The following is an 18,845-nucleotide window of genomic DNA, read 5'->3' as shown; positions in this document are numbered from 1 at the left end:
CTTAAATAATGAGGTTTACATATGATGGACTTCTACATGGTCATTAAAATTATGCTTTAGAATATACATTAAATTATTAGAAGTATTCACTGTTAAAACCTTGCTGTATTATTTCAATGAATCTCACACTTTACATCTTTTTTTTTTTAATTGGAGTTCAAATTGCCAACATACAGCATATCACCCAGTGCTCACCCCGTCAAGTGCCCCCTCTCAGTGCCCATCAGCCAGTCACCCCAGCCTCCACTCACCTCCCTTTCCACTACACCTTGTTCGTTTCCCAGAGTTAGGTGTCTCTCATGTTCTGTCACCCTCACTGATATTTCCCTCTCATTTTCTCTCCTTTCCCCTTTATTCCCTTTCATTAAATTTTATATTCCCCAAATGAATGAGACCATATAATGTTTGTCCTTCTCTGATGGACTTATTTCACTCAGCATAATACCTTCCAGTTCCATCCACGTGGAAGCAAATGGTGGGTATTTGTCGTTTCTAATGGCTGAGGAATATTCCATTGTATACATAGACCACTGTTTCTTTACCTATTCGTCTTTTGATACTTCACATTTCTAACGGCGTTTCCTTCCCTATAAAATCCCAGAAGGCAAATTAGCAATTATAAAACTTCTCCTACACATCTGCAGCATAAAAGTAAGTATTTCAAGGGGTTCCTGGCTGGCTCAGTTGACAGAGCATGTGACTCTTGATCTCATAGCTGTGAGTTCAAGCCCCACGCTGAGTGTGGATTCTATTAAAAAAAAAAAAGTAAATAGTTGAAATATTTCCTTAAAACCAAGATGTCATACCTTAAACTGTAGAGTTCTCGTTCCCATTCCACTTTTTGATGCTCTAACTGAGATTTCATTTCTTTTGTTTCTGATAGCAACTTTTCTAGTCCATTGATCTTACATTCCACTTTTAAAATTTTTCTTTTAAGTCGTTCACACTCTTTTTTTTTAAATTCTATTGATCTTTCGTATTTAAGAATTGCATCCCGCAATGTCAATATGCTAACAGAATCTACACCAGAGGAAACACAAAGACAGAAATAAAATACAGGAGGCATCAGATTGGGTCAGTTGGTAAAGCATCCAACTATTGGTTTTGGCTGAGGTCATGATCTCACAGTTGTGGGATTGAACCTGGCATTGGGTGCTGCATTCAGCACAGAGTCTGCTTAAGATTCTTTACCCCCTCGTTCCCTCCCTCTCTGTTCCTCTCCCCATCTCCTGCTCATGCTCTCTCAAAAATTTATTCTTAAAAAAAGTAAAATAAAAGAATATGAGTACTTTTTGCATATGAGGGACCGAGCATGTTCACATTAACTCATTCATACATGAAATAAATATTGAGTAATTCAACGTAAAGATATTATATCAGGTGCCTGGGTGGCTCAATCAGTGGGTGTCTGCCTTCGGCTCAGGTCATGATCTTGGTGTCCTGGGATCAAGCCACATGGTGGGCTCCCTGCTTAGTAGGGAGTCTGCTTCTCCCTCTCCCTCTGCCTCCCTCCCTGCTCATGCTCTCTCTCTCAAATAAATGAATAAAATCTTATTATCAATAGAACTTTAAAATCTTTTAAAAAGAAGAGAAAACATGACCGAAACCTTTCTAAACTGAATGAAAACTATAATCCCACAGACCAACAAAGGATCTGGCTAGGAGAGAAGAAATGGAAGTAAACTCTTGTAATTAAAAAAAAAAGATTTTATTTATTTATTCATGAGAGACATGGAGAGAGAGAGAGGGGCAGAGACACAGGCAGAGGGAGAAGCAGGTTCCCTGAGATAGCCTGATGCGGGACTTGATACAAGGACCCTGGGATCACATCCTGAGCCAAAGGTAGATGCTCAACCACTAAGCTACTCACGTGTTCCCTATTGTAATTTTCTTAAACTACATATGATGTGGTATATCACTACAAGAAGGTGGACTGTGATGCTTGAGTCATAGGCTTTAAACCCTAAAGCAATCACTAAAATAGCAAATCTTAAGAGTTATAGTAATAAACAAAGCACATACATACACATATATGTGTATGTTTATATATATGTATAAATGGAACTCGTAAAAATTAGTTGATTAATCTAAAAGAAAGCAGAAAGCAAAGAAAATGGGAACAAAGCAGGTCAAACGGAAAGCAAACAGGATGAGAGATTTATATCAACTGTATCAATAATCAGAGTAAATGAAAATTGTCAAAAAATAAAAGAAAGAAAGAAAATGGTCTAAAAGCCTCAATTAAAAGGCAGACTGTCAGAATGGATAAAAATGTAAGTGACAACCATAGGCTGCCTATAAAAAATTCACTTTAAATGTAAAGACACACACACACAAAAATAAATAAAATAAAAAAATAAATGTAAAGACACAAATTTGTGAAAAGGACAAAAATAAGGATATACCACACTCACACTTGACAAAAGAAGGCTGAGCTTGAGTAGCAATATTAATGCCAGGCAAAATAGATTTCAAAGCAATCCATATTCTCGTGATGTATAAGGTCATTTGTTAATGATGAAAGGGTCGATAAATAAGCATAACAAACCTAAATGCTTATGAGTCTATTAATAACATCAAAATATGTAAGGCAAAAATCAACAGAACTGCAAAGAGAAACAGGCAAATTTACAATTTTAGTCTGAGATTTTAATAGGCAGAAAATCATCAAGGATATAGAAGACTTGACCACCACCATCTTTCTCAAGTATCCATGGAGCATTTACCAAAAGATATTATATTCTGGGTCATAAAATAAACCTTAATAAAGGGAGTTAAGTCCAAAGGATTGAAGTCATGAAAGTGTGTTCTGTGACCACAAAGTGATCAAATTAGAAATGAAGAACAAACCTACCTCTGGAAAATACTCAAATACTTGCAAACTGATTAATAATGCACATCTTAAATAACCCCTGGGTCGGGGTACCTAGGTGGCTCAATTGATTAAGTGTCTGCCTTTAGCCCAGGTCATGATTTCAGGGTCCTGGGACTGAGCCCCATGTTGGGCTTCCCACTCAGAGAGAAGGACGCTTACCCCTCTGGACCTCCCTTCGCCTATGCTCTCTCTCGCTCTCTCGCTCTCTCTCTCTCCTTCTCTCTCAAATACATAAAATCTTTAAAAAGCCCTTGGAATAAAGAAGTAATGAAAAAAGAAATTACAAAGTATCACATATTGAATGAAAATAAAAACATAATATGTTAAAAATTTCTGGAATCCTCCAAGAGTAGCATTCATCTCACCATGTATAGCACTGAGGTATATATTAAAAAGAGAAGGAGGCGGGGCAAGATGGCAGAAAAGTAGGGTCCTGAAGTCACCAGTCCCCACCAACTTACCTAGATAACTTACAAATCATCCTGAAAACCTATAAATTTGGCCTGAGATTTAAAAAGAGAAGAGCTGGAATGTTACAGTCAGAAGAGTTCACACTTCTATCAAGGTAGGAAGACGGAAAAACATAAAGAAATAAAAAAGCATCCAAGGGGGAGGAGCCCCCGCGAGGAGCCAGGCAAAGGCCATGCAGCTAGTGCCCCCAGGACAGGAAAGCCCAGTCCTGGAGAAGCAGAAACTTTACCAATCTTCCTGGGAGGAAAGGCACTCACAGGGAGCTCGGGCAGGATCCCAGAAGGGGTACGGATGCCCTCAGGCTCCCAGGGGCACGAAAAGAGCAACTGAACTCTGGAGGAGATCCCTCCACACACTACAGGCTGAGCTCCCTAAAGGGCTGGACACCGCGCCCAGCAGGGCCCCGGGAGCAGCTCAGGTGGTAGCCACTGCGCAGCCCCGGGAATGTGATTCCAGTGGTACAGGCCCCAGAGCCCAGGGCACCGGGGACACAGCCCAGGATCCGGCACTCCCCCCGGGACAGGTAGAGGCCGGGAGGACACAGGGCAGCAAGGACGCTCCTGCTGCCAGGTGGCCCCGAGCTGTGCAGATCTACGCCCCCTGCCCCCGGACCACCCAGGCCCCTGCACACTGGGAGCTGCGGTAGTCACTGCGGGAGCTGACTCAAGAGATGGGAGAGCTGGCTGCAGCCACTGTTGTTGTTCCTCCTGCCGTCACCTTGTAGCTGGGACTGAACAGGAGCTTCACAGGATAAACAGCTTGCACTGAGCCTGCACCTGCCAAGGGGCTGGGCAGCTCCCCCAGGTGCACACACCTGAGAATCACCGCAGCGGGGCCCTCCCCCAGAAAACCAGCTGGAAGGACAGGGGAAAAAGCAAGTCATTGACCAAGCAGCGCTGGAAACTCCCGGGGAAGTCAAGGGATTTACAGTATATAGAATCAGAGGATACCTCCTCTTGCTTTTTGTTTTCTGTTTGTCCTCCCCCTTGCCCCCCTTTTCTCTCTTTTTCTCCTTTTTCCAGTACAACTTGTTTTTGGCCACTCTGCATTGAACAAAATGACTAGAAGGAAAAACTCACCTCAAAAGAAAGAATCAGAAACTGTCCTCTCTCCCACAGAGTTACAAAATCTGGATTACAATTCAATGTCAGAAAGCGAATTCAGAAACACAATTATAAAGCTACTGGTGGCTCTAGAAAAAAGCATAAAGGACTCAAGAGACTTTATGACTGCAGAATTTAGATCTCATCAGGCAGAAATTAAAAATCAATTAAATAAGATGCAATCCAAACTGGAGGTCCTAACAATGAGGGTTCAAGAGGTAGAAGAACCAGTGAGTGATATAGAAGACAATTTGATGGCAAGGAAGGAAGCTGAGGAAAAATAGAGAAAAACAATTAAAAGGCCATGAGGAAAGGTTAAGGGAAACAAATGACAGCCTCAGAAGGAAAAATCTAATTTAATTTAGGGTTAATAGGGGTTCCAGAGGCCGCCAAAAGAGAGGACCAGAAAGCGTATTTGAACAAATCAAAGCTGGGAACTTCTCTAATGTGGGAAAGGAAACAGGCAACCACATCCAGGAGATAGAGAAATCGCCCCCGGAAATCAATAAAAACCACTCAACACCTCCACATTTAACAGTGAAACTTGCAAATTCCAAAGACAAAGAAAAGATCCTTAAAGCAGCAAGAGACAAGAGATTCCTAACCTTTATGGGGAGAAGTATTAGGATAACAGAAGACCTCTCCACAGAGACCTGGCAGGCCAGAAAGGGCTGGCAGGATATAGTGAGGGTCCTAAATGAGAGGAACCTGCAGCCAAGAATACTTTATCCAGCAAGGCTCTCATTCAAAATAGAAGGAGAGAGAAAGAACTTCCAAGACAGGCAGGAACTGAAAGAATATGTGACCACTAAACCACTTCTGAAAGAAATATAAAGGGGGACTCTGTAAAAGAAAGAGGAAGTCCAAGGAAACAATCCACAAAAACAGGGACTGAATAGGTATCATGATGGCATTAAATCCGTATCTTTCAAGAGTAACTCTCAACATGAATGGGCTTACTGACCCCATCAAAAGGTGCAGGGTTTCAGACTGGATAAAAAGAGCAAGACCCATCTATTTGCTGTCTACAAGAGACTCATTTTATTTTTTTTTTTAAATTATTTTTTTTTTATTTTTTATTTATTTATGATAGTCACAGAGAGACCGAGAGAGAGGCAGAGACATAGGCAGAGGGAGAAACAGGCTCCATGCACCGGGAGCCCGATGTGGGATTCGATCCCGGGTCTCCAGGATCGCGCCCTGGGCCAAAGGCAAGCGCCAAACCACTGCGCCACCCAGGGATCCCAAGAGACTCATTTTAGACCTAAGAACACCTACAGCCTGAAAATAAAAGGTTGGAGAACCCTTTACCATTCAAATGGTCCTCAAAGAAACCAGGGATACCTATCCTTATATCATCTAAATTAAAGTTTATCCCAAAGACTGTAGTGAGAGATGCAGAGGGACACTATATCATACTTAAAGGATCTCTCCAACAAGAGGACCTAACAATCATGAATATTTATGACCCGAATGTGGGAGATGCCAAGTATAACAGTCAATTAATAACCAAAATTAAGACATACTTACCTAATAGTACACTAAAAAGGGGAGATTTTAACATGGCGCTTTCTGTAAATAACACATCTTCTAAACCCAATATCTCCAAAGAAACAAGAGATTTATTATTTTTTAAAATTTGTATTTATTTATGATAGTCACAGAGAGAGAGAGAGAGGCAGAGACACAGGCAGAGGGAGAAGCAGGCTCCATGCACCGGGAGCCCGATGTGGGACTCGATCCCTGTTCTCCAGGATCGCGCCCTGGGCCAAAGGCAGGCGCTAAACCGCTGAGCCACCCAGGGATCCCGAAACAAGAGATTTAAATGATGCACTGCACCAGATGGATTTCACAGATTTTTATAGAACTTTACAGACAAATGAAACTGAAAACATGTTCTTCTCAAGTGCACAAGGAACTTTCTCCAGAGTAGACCACATACTGGGTCACAAATCAGGTCTCAACCGATAACAAAAATCTGAGATTGTCCCCAGCATATTTTCAGACCATAATGCTTTGAAACAGGACTAAATCACAAGAAGAATATTGGAAGAAATGGAAACATGTGGAGGTTAACTACCATCATGGTAAAAGATGAAAGGGTCAACCAGGAAATTCAGGAAGAATTAAAAAGGATCATGGAAACTAATGAGAATTAAGATACGATGGGGATGCCTGGGTGGCGCAGCGGTTTAGCACCTGCCTTTGGCCCAGGGCACGATCCTGGATACCCGGGATCGAATCCCACGTCGGGCGCCCAGTGCATGGAGCCTGCTTCTCCCTCTGCCTATGTCTCTGCCTCTCTCTCTCTCTCTCACTGTGTGCCTATCATAAATAAATAAAAATAAAATTAAATTTAAAAAAAAGAGAATGAAGATACGACTGTTCAAAATCTTGGGATACAGCAATAGCAGTCCTGAGGGGGAAATATATCGCAATATAAGCATCCCTCAAAAAACTGGAAAGAACTCATATGTAAAAGCTAATCTTGTATCTAAAGTTGCTTGAGAAAGAACAGCAAATATAACCTACACCCGGCAGAAAAACACAATTAATAAAGATTCGAGCAGAACTCAATGAAATAGAGTCGAAAAACTGTGAAACAGAACAACAAAACCAGGAGTTGGTTCTTTGAAAGAATAAGATACATGAACCATTAGCCAGCCTTATTAAAAACAAGAGAGAAAAGACTCAAATTAGTCACAAATGAAAATGGAGAGATCACCACCAATACCATGGAAATACAAACGATTTCAAACACTTAGTATGAGCAGCTATACACCAATAAATTAGGCAATCTAGAAGAAATGGACTCATTTCTGGAAAACCACAAACTAGCAAAACTGGAACAAGAAGAAATCGAAAGTCCAAAAAGGCCAAACACCAGGGAGGAAATTGAAGATATCATCAAAAACCTCCCAAGACACAAAAGTCCAGGGCCAGATGGCTTCCCAGGGGAATTCTATCAAACATTTGTAGAAGAAACAATACCTAGTCTACTAAAGCTGCTTCAAAAGATAGAAAGAGATGGAGTACTTCCAAACTCATTCTATGAGGCCAGCATCCCCTTAATTTCAAAACCCAAGACCCCGCCAAAAAGGAGAGGTAGAGAGAATAACCCTGATGAACACAGATGCAAAAATGCTCAACAAGATAGTAGCCAATAGGATCCAACAATACGTTAGGAAGATTATTCACCATAACCCAGTAGGACTTATTCCCGGGATGCAAGGCTTGTTTAACACTCGTAAAGCAATCAATGTGACTGATTATATCAAGAAGAGAAAAAACAAGAACCACATGACCCTCTCAATAGAGGCAGAGAAAGCATTTGACAAACTACAGCATCCATTCCTGATCAAAACCCTTCAGGGTGTAGGGATAGAGGGAACATTCCTCAGCATTTTAAAAGCCATCTATGAAAACCCCACAGCAAATATTATTCTCAGTGGGGAAGCACTGGGAGCCTTACCCCTAAGATCAGGAACAAGACACGGATGTCCACTCTCACCACTGCTATTCAACATAGTACTAGATGTCCTAGCCTCAGCAATCAGACAACAAAAAGAAATAAAATGCATTCACACTGGCAAAGAAGAAGTCAAACGCTCCCTCTTTGTGGATGACATGATACTGTACATAGAAAACCCAAAAGACTCCACCCCAAGACTGCTAGAACTCATACAGCAATTCAGCAGTGTGGCAGGATACCAAATCAATGTCCAGAAATCAGGGGCATTTCTATACACTAACAATGAGACTGAAGAAAGAGAAATTAAGGGGTCAATCCAATTGACAATTGCACCCAAAACTATGAGATGCCTAGGAATAAACCTAACCAAAGAGGTAAAGGATCTATACCCTCAAAAGTACAGAACACTTCTGAAGGAAATTGAGGAAGACGCAAAGAGATGGAAAAACATGCCATGCTCATGGATTGGAAGAATGAATATTGGGAAAACGTCAATGTTACCCAGGGCAATTTATACATTTAATGCAATCCCTATCAAAATACCATGGACTTTCTTCAGAGAGTTGGAACAAATCATCAGAAGAGTTGTATGGAATCAGAAAAGATACCGAATAGCCAGGGGAATATTAACAAAGAAAACCAGAGCTGGGGGCATCAAAGTGCCAGATTTCAGGGTGTACCACAAAGCTGTGATCATCAAGATAGTGTGGTACTGGCACAAAACCAGACACCTAGGTCAATGAAAAAGAATAGAGAATCCAGAAATGGGCCCTCGACTCTATGGTCAAGTTATATTCGACAAAGCAGGAAAGACTATCCACTGGAAAAAAGACATTCTCTTCAATAAATGATGCTGGGAAAACTGGACAGTCATGTGCATAACAATGAAACTAGACCATTCTCTTAAACTATACACAAAGAAAAACTCAAAATGGATGAAAGATCTAAATGTGAGACAGGAATCCATCAGATTCCTAGAGGAGAACACAGGCAACACCCTTTTTGAACTTGGCCACAGCAACTTCTTGCAAGATACATCCATGAAGGCAAGAGAAACCAAAGCAAAAATGAACTATTGGGACTTCAAGATAAAAATCTTCTGCACAGCAAAAGAAACAGTCAACAAAACTAAAAGACAGCCTCCAGAATGGAGAAGATATTTGCAAATGACGTATCAGATAAAGGGCTAGTATCCAAGATCTATAAAGAACTTAGTAAATTCAACAGCAAAGAAACAAACAATCCAATCATGAAATGGGCGAAAGACATGAATGGAATTTTCACAGAGGAAGACATAGACATGGCCAACAAGCACATGAGGAAATGCTCCGAATCACTGGCCATCAGGGAAAGAAAAAACAACAACCACAATGAGATACCACCTCACACCAGTGAGAATGGGGAAAATTAACAAAACAGGAAACAACAAATGTTGGAGCAGATATGAAAAAAAGGGAAACCTTCTTGCACTGTTGGTGGGAATGTGAACTGGCACAGCCACTCTGGAGAACTGTGTGAAGATTCCTCAAAGACTTAAAAATAGATCTACCCTACGACCCAGCAGTGCAACTGCTGGATTTACCGAAAGATACAGATGCAGTGAAATGCCGGGACACCTGCACCCCAATGTTTCTAGCAGCAATGTATAGTAGCCAAACTGTGGAAAGAGCCTCGGTGTCCTTCGAAAGATTTAAGGATACAGAAGATGTGGCCTATGTATACGATGGAATATTACTCAGCCATTAGAAAAGACAAATACCAACCATTTACTTCGACATGGATGGAACTGCAGGGTATTATGCTGCGTGAAGTAAGTCAGTCGGAGAAGGACAAACATTATATGGTCTTATTCATTTGGGGAATATAAAAAATAGCGAAAGGGAATAAAGTGGAAAGGAGAGAAAATGAGTGAAAATATCAGGGTGGGTGACAGAACATGAGAGACTCCTAACGCTTGGAAACAAACATGGCATGTTGGAAAGGGAGGTGGGAGAGGGGTTGGGGTGACTGGGTGATGGGCACTGGGGGGGGCACTTGATGGGATGAGCACTGGGTGTTATGCTATCTGCTGGCAAACTGAACTCCAATTTAGAAAATAATATGATATCAAAAACAAAAGAAAGATTGATCAACACTCGACAAATAAGAAATAAACATAACTTTTTAAATGACAAAAATTTTGACAGCTCAATGAAGATACACAGATGTTAAATAAGCTCAACATTATCAGTTATTAGGGAAATGTATATTACAACCATAAATGTATATATTTATACACATATATATGTATTTGTGTGTGTGTGTTTGTGTGTGTGTGTGTGTATACACCATACCCATCCACGGCTACGATTAAAAAACTGATAATACTAAGTACTCATAAATATATATGGAGGAGTTAGAAACCCTCACATACTGCTGGTGGGTTTAGAAAATAGTACAATTACTTTAGAAATCAATTTGGCAGTTTCATAATAAGGCAATATGAAGAGACAGGAGACTTAAGAGTGATGGCTATGTTAACTGTCTAAATTACAGTTATGGTTTCATATGTGTATATATATGACAAAACTATCAAATTATATGCTTCATACACATGCAGTTTACCTAACTAAAGCTGTTGGAGAAAGAAAGCCTCTATTATATGAAAAACCATCTAAGACAGTGGCTGAGACACGGATGGAAAGATGGATATGAAACCATACGAGATGAAGCTAGTGGACTATGGTCTTTCACCTCATAGCATTAAGAAGTAACAGCTAAGCTTTAAGCAAGGGGGTAACGTGATGAAATGTAAACTTTTAAAAATGTATAGTAAGTATGGTTGCAGTGTAGACCAAGATCCCGAGAGGTGGAATGGCAGGGAAAACAGTCCTGAGGTTAGCTCAGTAATCTAGGAGAAAAATAATGGTAAGGCACAGAAGAGAAGCAGAGTTCACAAACACATCAAGTGTGCCATTCCCACATGGACAACCACAATGGAAATTATAGTTCTTTGGATGAGAGCATTCAATAGTTCTCTATTTTAATATAAAACATATTTCTGAGATGAGTAGCTCTATAACACCTCAGTGTTGTGTGGCGCAGTGCTAGACGAGATGTGCACATATTACTACAATCATATATATACAGAAAAAGGCTTTATATTTATACGACGGCCCTACCTTTACAATCCATGCCAAGTTCAATGAGCAACAGGGAACTCTTATAATCAGAGTATTGCAACTTGCAATCCTCTGAAGCTGCTTCAGATGACTGAGTTAAGTCATCAAGATGCTCCACAGACTTCACTTGCTTTTTGACCTACAAATAAATAATACTATTTCAAAATGTCATCCAAATATTTATAAAATATACTAAGTGTAGAAAGATGATAAATATCCATCTTTTTAAAAAAGCAAAAACATAGGTACTTTTTAAAACAACTGATTTTTATCAAAAAGACCTTTATCAATAATTGGTGTTTCTGAATAAATTTTTCACAGCAGATGTCTATTCAACAAAGGAAAATTTTCATTTTTTCACTATGCGTTTCATAAAGTAATTTTTTTACCATGGAATATTTCTGATAAATATGAAATATCAAAATAATATAATAAAAATATATCATGAATGAAATAGAATAATATAATAAAAATATATCATAAATGAAATAGAATTACATATTTTGTTTGTTTGTCTACCTTGTTCTTGTCCTTAGATGTTTTCTTTGCAGGTCTCAGAAGAGGGGATCCCTGGGTGGCACAGCGGTTTGGCGCCTGCCTTTGGCCCAGGGCGCAATCCTGGAGACCCGGGATCGAATCCCACGTCGGGCTCCCGGTGCATGGAGCCTGCTTCTCCCTCTGCCTGTGTCTCTGCTTCTCTCTCTCTCTCTGTGTGTGACTATCATAAATAAATTTTAAAAAAATTTAAAAAGAGGAAGGATTCTTTTCAGGAAAATATTAAATACTTAAAATACAAGAATATTTAAAGCATATCTAAGCAATATTAATAGCAATATTAACAAAGTATTAAATTTAGATCAAAATTGCAAAAGTAAAGGAAAATCCTAATGTTACTTACATTATTTGATAGGGGTAAATATACCACATTTTTTGTTGTCATTTTCAATAAAAACAAGTTTTCACTAAATCAATTTGGAAAGTGCAAACTAAGTTTTTTTAATGACATAAGCCCTTTTGAAATAATCGTGATTTTAGTGTTTTGAAGTTTTACTGTGCAACTACTATGCATTATTTGGAACAGTTTACATATCCTAAAGGGTTTTTAGGCCTTACACAAACCGTATGAAGTAGGCAATTATACTGGGTATCTTTTCACGGGAAGCAAATGAGGCACAAAAATCTAAGGAACTTCCCCAAGCCCATACAGCTGGTAGGAGCAGACCACCCAGAACTCAAGTCCAGGAAATGTCCCTTCCAAACATGTGTTTTAAAATATGTGGTAAAAGTAAGTTAAGTATTTCTAAGTAATGTGATAGCAATTGAATCTATAGTATTATTCCATTTCTAGCTATACTTATTCTAGAAATAATTTCTGAATCTTACATACATTTTTAATTTTTTTATTTTTTTAAAAGATTTTATTTATTTATCCATTCACTAGAGAGACACACAGAGAGAGACAGGCAGAGACATAGGCAGAGACATAGGCAGAGGGAGAAACAGGCTCCCCCACAAGAAGCCTGGTGTGGGACCCAAGGATCACGCTCTGAGCCCAAGGCAAGACACTCAACTGCTGTGCGACCCCGGGATCCCACACACATTTTTTAAATTAAAACACTTCATACCTAAGCAGTATTGAAAATCTACTTTCAATAAACTAAATATTTAATTCTTCTAAAGAAGTTCATTAATGGGCATTCCTTTACTCATTCAAATGTTTATTCATGGATTCAACAATTACTCATGAAGCACACAATATGTGTCAATGACGCTGCTGGTACAGTAACCGTGGCTCTTGTAATTTAGAACTTTATAATCCAAAAGTAAAAATCTATGATAGATGAATAGTTTTTCGATTGTAAATAAACATATTGTAAATAAACAAAACCATTCCCCTTTCCCCCAGAACCTAAACAAATATTAACTTAATATAATCAGATACTCCAAAGCCCCTCACAAAATCATAGCTATTCATGATACTGTCAAAGGTACTGAATACCTTAAAACCTATCAAGAAATGATTAGTTCTATTCAGAATCGCTTATGTGTCTGTATATTTACTATTATAAATATATATATATATATTTTTTCAATCGATGAAGGATAGTATCTGAATATTCAATGATATGAGAATACTGCACGGTGGAACCGATTCTAAATAAACAATCTCTTACCACAAAACTCATATCCTGATCTGGGGGTCCTGGGATCGAGTTCTGCTTTGGGCTCCCCAGAGGGAACCTGCTTCTCCCTCTGCCCATGTCTCTGCCTCACTCTCTGTGTCTCTCACAAATAAATAAATGAAATCTTAAAAAAAAAGTCACTCCTCCTCATCCTAACCTTTCAAGTGGTCTTTTTGATATACTTGAGTATTTCTTCCCTCAGCCTGTAACAACAGGCTGTATATTACAGTGTTTTACTTACATAATAATCATAGTTAACATTCCTTCAGAGGGAAATAAAGAATTTATGGGATTTTACCTTCTTTCATCCTGATCCATTTCACTTAGACTGTTGTCATTACTCACTCGTAGTAGACTACCAGTTAGGGAATCGGCCTCCTCAAAGCCTGGTGTAATCACAGATGCTTTTGATGCCCACTTTACATTTTTATCTTTCTTTATTTCCATGGTAGACAAACCAGGATCATTACTTAAAACAAAAATCCAGTTAAAAGATCCATTAGAAAGCCAATATTTTCTAATAATTTTACTGGTAAGGAATAAAAAATTTTTTGGTAAACATCTGTTACCCATCTGAATTCATTTATTAATTCATAGAACAGTTATGAAGCGCAACCATATGCAAGGAAATACACATATACAATTATGATACAATGTCATTTGTGGGGACAAAACTGCCTGTGTAGGACCTGTGGAATCAAGTGCCATTCACCAAGGCACGGCGGAAAAGTCTCATCTGCCCATGCATCGGGTAACAGGCATACGCACTACACTCCCAGCTATGGATCCGGCAAAAGCCCATAAATTGGCACCACCCTCACCCTCACAGCCACCATCTGGGAGTCCCTGGAAAACACTTAGATAATCACCCATGGGGGTAGAGAGTCTTCGTGGAAAACCAGCTTTCCTGCAGAGAAGTTCTAGGACACCACCAGAGCAAAACAATCAGGTTTGGACACATGGGAGCAGTAGTCATTAAAGACTGGAGGAGGTGACTGCTACTTCAAAGGCAAAGACAGCAATGCAAAAGGATATGACAAAATCAAGGAAATATGACACCAACAAAGGATTACAATAATCTTCCTGTAATCAATCTCAGACATGTGAAGATCTGTAATTTATCCAAGAAAGATTTCAAAATCTCAGTCTTAAGGAAATTCAAGGAGCTACCAGAAAACACAAAAAGCCAATTCAGGAGTGCCTGGGTGGGTCAGGCAATTAAGTGTCTGATGCTTGATTTCATCTCAGGCTATGATCTCAGGGTCATGAGATTGAGCCCTGCATCAGGCTTACACTCAGCACAGTGTCCCTCTCCCTCTGCTACTCCCCCCTAGGTCACACACTCTTTCTCTCGCTAAAATAAATGAATACAATCTTTAAAAAACAGTTAATTCAATAAAATGAGGAATACACTACATAAGCAAAAAAAAGAAGTTTAATGAACAACTGCAAGGGCTTAGTCAGTTTAAGTGTCTGACTTGGTTTTGGCTCAGGTCATGATCTGAAGGTCGTGGAATCACCCCCAGGTCTGCTTGATATCCTCTCTCCATCTCATTCTCTCTCTCCCCACTTGCTCTTTCTTTCTTTTCTTTCTTTCTTTCTTTCTTTCTTTCTTTCTTTCTTTCTTTCTTCTCTCTCTCTCTCTCTCTCTCTCTCAAATGAATAAATTTTTAAAAATAATTTTAAAGGGACAAAGAAAAAGAATTAGTTTTGGTAACTTGTGCATACTTTTAGCTTAGTATCTAATCCTAATACAAAAAGCTAGATTTACCAACAGAAAATTATATATTTTTTTCATGGACTAAATGCATGCAAGAAAATATTATGAGCATATAGCTATGTAAATTTACAAAAAGACTGAATTTTCCCATAGGAGATTATCAATTGAGTAACTTTAGGGCACTGAAAACAAAAACAAAACCAGCCATTACTGTTTTAAAACTGCCATACACAGTTTTCCAGAGTGGCTGCACCAGTTCACATTCCCACCAACAGTGTAAGAGGGTTCCCTTTTCTCCGCATCCTCTCCAACATTTGTGGTTTCCTGCCTTGTTAATTTTCCCCATTCTCACTGGTGTGAGGTGGTATCTCATTGTGGTTTTGATTTGTATTTCCCTGATGGCAAGTGATGCAGAGCATTTTCTCATGTGCATGTTGGCCATGTCCATGTCTTCCTCTGTGAGATTTCTCTTCATGTCTTTTGCCCATTTCATGATTGGATTGTTTGTTTCTTCATTTGGGGAATATAAATAATAGTGAAAGGGAATATAAAGGAAGGGAAAAGAAATGTTGGGAAATATCAGGAAGGGAGACAGAACATAAAGACTCCTAACTCTGGGAAACGAACTAGGGGTGGTGGAAGGGGAGGAGGGTGGGTGTTGGAGGGGGATGGGTGACGGGCACTGAGGTGGGCACTTGACGGGATGAGCACTGGGTGTTTTTCTGTATATTGGTAAATTGAACACCAATAAAAATTAATTAAAAAATAAAAAAAAATAAAACTGCCATACAGCTAACTCTTCTAGTTAAATTAAACATCCAAAAAAAAAAAAAAACATCCAAAAAAGATGGATCTTCCTGAAAGCAATTATTAAACAATTCTTCTCGACCCAAATTTCAGAAGTAAATCTGTAATTATGGATATGAAATAGCTTTCATTTTGAAAACAGTTGATAGAAGCAACTTTTTTTTTTTTTTAGAAGCAACTTGTAAATAGAAAACAACTGGTTAAAGACACCTCAAAGTTATGTTGGTGGGGGAATGCTAACATGCAGCCATGGTAACGAGAACCCATCAGAACCAGTTTTAAATGTTTGTAATGATCAATGCCATCTGTCCTCACTCACCAGCCAACCAATGTCAGCTTCTCCCTCCTGAGGTATAGCCAATGTGGGACAAAATCACTCCAATACGCATGCCTTGAGTGCCAACCAATCAACAACAGTCTTACCCAAATTACCATGGTGCTTCAGATGATGACAAACCACTTAATTCTCTGAAAGTCTCCCAAGTCTTAAACTCCACTTTTCCTGAAACTGTATATAGAAAGTGAAGACTACTCTGTCAGAAAAGACTGTAAGTGGCCAGCATAGCTCCCTCTTATTAGTCAGCAGTAAATTCCAACTTCACCTTTATATTTCAGATATTGAGGGCTCATATCCTCTGGCAAAAATGTTTAAAGTCCTATAATAATTTACCACCACATTTCATTCTCCTTAATGAAACATAAATGAAGTTTGCTCTTCCTTTGTTGCATTCTACTATAATTAAAACTAACATAAATACCAGTAAAAGAATAAGTAGCAAGTAACCACAATATTAGGCCCAAATAATCCACAAAATGCAGATAACGGACAGGTTAAATCGTCAGAATGGACCCATGCCAACCATTCTTTCTGTTTAAGTGAGAATTGGTATTATGTTAAAAACAATACACACGGTTTAGTTAAACTCCATTCACTCAACAAACATTTATTGCATAGCACTATATATGCTAGAATGCTCTCTAAGCACTGAGGACATGGCCATGAACAGAAAAAAAACCCTACTCATGAGGAAAGTAAACACAGTAACAATAAACTACCTAGGCAAACTACACAGTATGAGAGGAGAAAAACTAAAGCAGAGAAATCAAATTTTGACGTGTTGTAGCAAAAGGAGTAGTCGAAATACTAATCAGGATAAACCAAGAAGGGCCTTGCTGAGAAAATGACCTTGAAGCAAAAACCAGGGAGAAAAAGAGGGAGCAAGGAGTAAGCCATGAGGATACCTGAGAGAAAAGCACTGCACAGAGAGTTTATAGCAAGTACAGAGGTATGCCTGAAGTGTTTATAATGAGGGTGGGGGGTGAGAATAGTGAGAAATTCAAGTGTGGCTGAACAGAAGGTAAGGGATAGAAAATAGTTCAAATCAGAGAGACAGAAGGAGGAAAGGATAGGGAGGGACCCGAGATGAACAAGTCACATAAGGCCTTGTAGGTATTAGAAAGAACTTGAGTGAATGGGAGGCCATTAGGTTTTGAGCAGAGGAGGACATAATCTGACTTATGTTTTAATAGATCCACTGTGTTTAGAATTAATGGAAAGTGAATTTTCGAAGATTATATAATATGAAGTCACTATTGAAAAATTTGATGTGGTGCATGTTGAAATATATGCTCTTTAAAAAGGAAGAATAAGGGGCACTTGGTTGGCTCAGTCGGTAAAGCGTCTGCTTTCGGCTCAGGTCATAACCCTGGAGTCCTGGGATCAGCCCCACTTCAGGCTCCCCGCTTCTCCCTCTGCCTCTGCCGCTCCCTGCACTCACACACACTCTCTCTCTCTCTCAAATAAATAATCTTCATGCAAAGTGCATGAAAAAGAAGATTCACTGCATTAACAACCTCTTGGTTTATAGCATAGGGATCAAATGTTTATACAGAATATGGGACAAGTTGCCATGTGAAATCTCTTCGTAATAATATTCAGATCAATTTGAGAGTCCAACATTTGAGCACTCTAAGGTAGAGTGCCAGTGTAGCAGGTAACTTCCTTTTGCAACTCAGCAGATATTAAAAGTATTCTAAAGTTTCTGTAAGACATCAAACCAAACATTTTAAATATACTTTGGGGGATCCCTGGGTGGCTCAGCGGTTTAGCACCTGCCTCCAGCCCAGGGTGTGATCCTGGAGTCCTGGGATCGAGTCCCACATCAGGCTCCCTGCATGGAGCCTGCTTCTCCCTCTCCCTCTGCCTGTGTCTCTGCCTCTCTCTCTCTCTCTCTATCTCTCTCTCTCTGTGTCTCTCATGAATAAATAGAAATAAAATTTAAATATATATATATATATACTTTGTTAAACAATCAAAACCCTGCAGACCTAAATTCATTTTCTCAGATAGTTACACGCTGCATTATTTTATAGGTGTGAAAACTTACTTCCTTAGGGATGGAGAGTTAGACTCCCTCCAAGTTTTTGATAGATAATCTTAACATATATATGTAACATGTTTATGTAAGTATTCTTAATATATCTGTCATATTTTATATATATAATAATATATAATAAATGTTCTTATAATATGTGTGTCTAAGTGTTCACACAAGTCATGTTTTCCTATAGGATCTACTCCTGGCAATGAAGCCGTTGGAATATAGGGACAGCATATGTGAAATTTGAAATGCACTGCTACATCACTCTTCAGAGAGGATTTGTCAATTTTCTTTCTCTCTCTCTCTTTTAAAGATTTTTATTTATTCATTCAGGAGAGACACAGAGTGAGGCAGAGACATGGGCAGATGGAGAAGCAGGCTCCTCATGGGAAGCCTGATGCAGGACTTGATCCCACGACCCTGAGATCACAACCTGAGCCAAAGGCAGACGTTCAACCACTGAGCCACTCAGGTGCAACGGATTTGACAATTTTCACCTAACAAGTGTATGAGAATGACTTTTGCCTCGCATTTGCTAACCTAGGTTATTTTTTTTAATTAAATATTTATCACTATGCCTGCAAAAAAAAATTGATACCTTACCGGTCTTTGCCTTTTTCTGTTTAGCACCCTGGGTGGAATATCTCTACTAAAAATATAAAATGTGTTAAT

The 18,845-nt window shown here is 39.1% G+C and overlaps 1 protein-coding gene across 2 annotated transcripts in view; it reads right to left on the bottom strand.

The window, feature by feature from the left end:
• LOC140598236 (uncharacterized) overlaps positions 1–18,845 on the bottom strand; it is a 128,552-nt gene that overhangs the window by 16,186 nt on the left and 93,521 nt on the right. The window contains exons 24-27 of one of the 2 annotated variants that reach the window (XM_072752645.1): positions 13,564–13,734; positions 11,602–11,800; positions 11,083–11,221; positions 807–1,020 (exon numbers count right to left, since the gene is read on the bottom strand). In XM_072752645.1, coding sequence (XP_072608746.1) covers positions 807–1,020; positions 11,083–11,221; positions 11,602–11,800; positions 13,564–13,734 — 723 coding nt within the window. Of the gene's footprint in view, positions 1–806; positions 1,021–11,082; positions 11,222–11,601; positions 11,801–13,445; positions 13,735–18,845 lie in introns of those variants that run through there. The other variant, XM_072752646.1, reaches the window with a different exon arrangement.

The sequence above is a fragment of the Vulpes vulpes genome, chromosome 3 (genome assembly GCF_048418805.1).
Source record: "Vulpes vulpes isolate BD-2025 chromosome 3, VulVul3, whole genome shotgun sequence".
NCBI classification, from domain to species: domain Eukaryota; kingdom Metazoa; phylum Chordata; class Mammalia; order Carnivora; family Canidae; genus Vulpes; species Vulpes vulpes.
The sequence above is the reverse complement of the archived record's forward strand: the minus strand, read 5'-3'. Positions and strand labels throughout refer to the sequence as shown.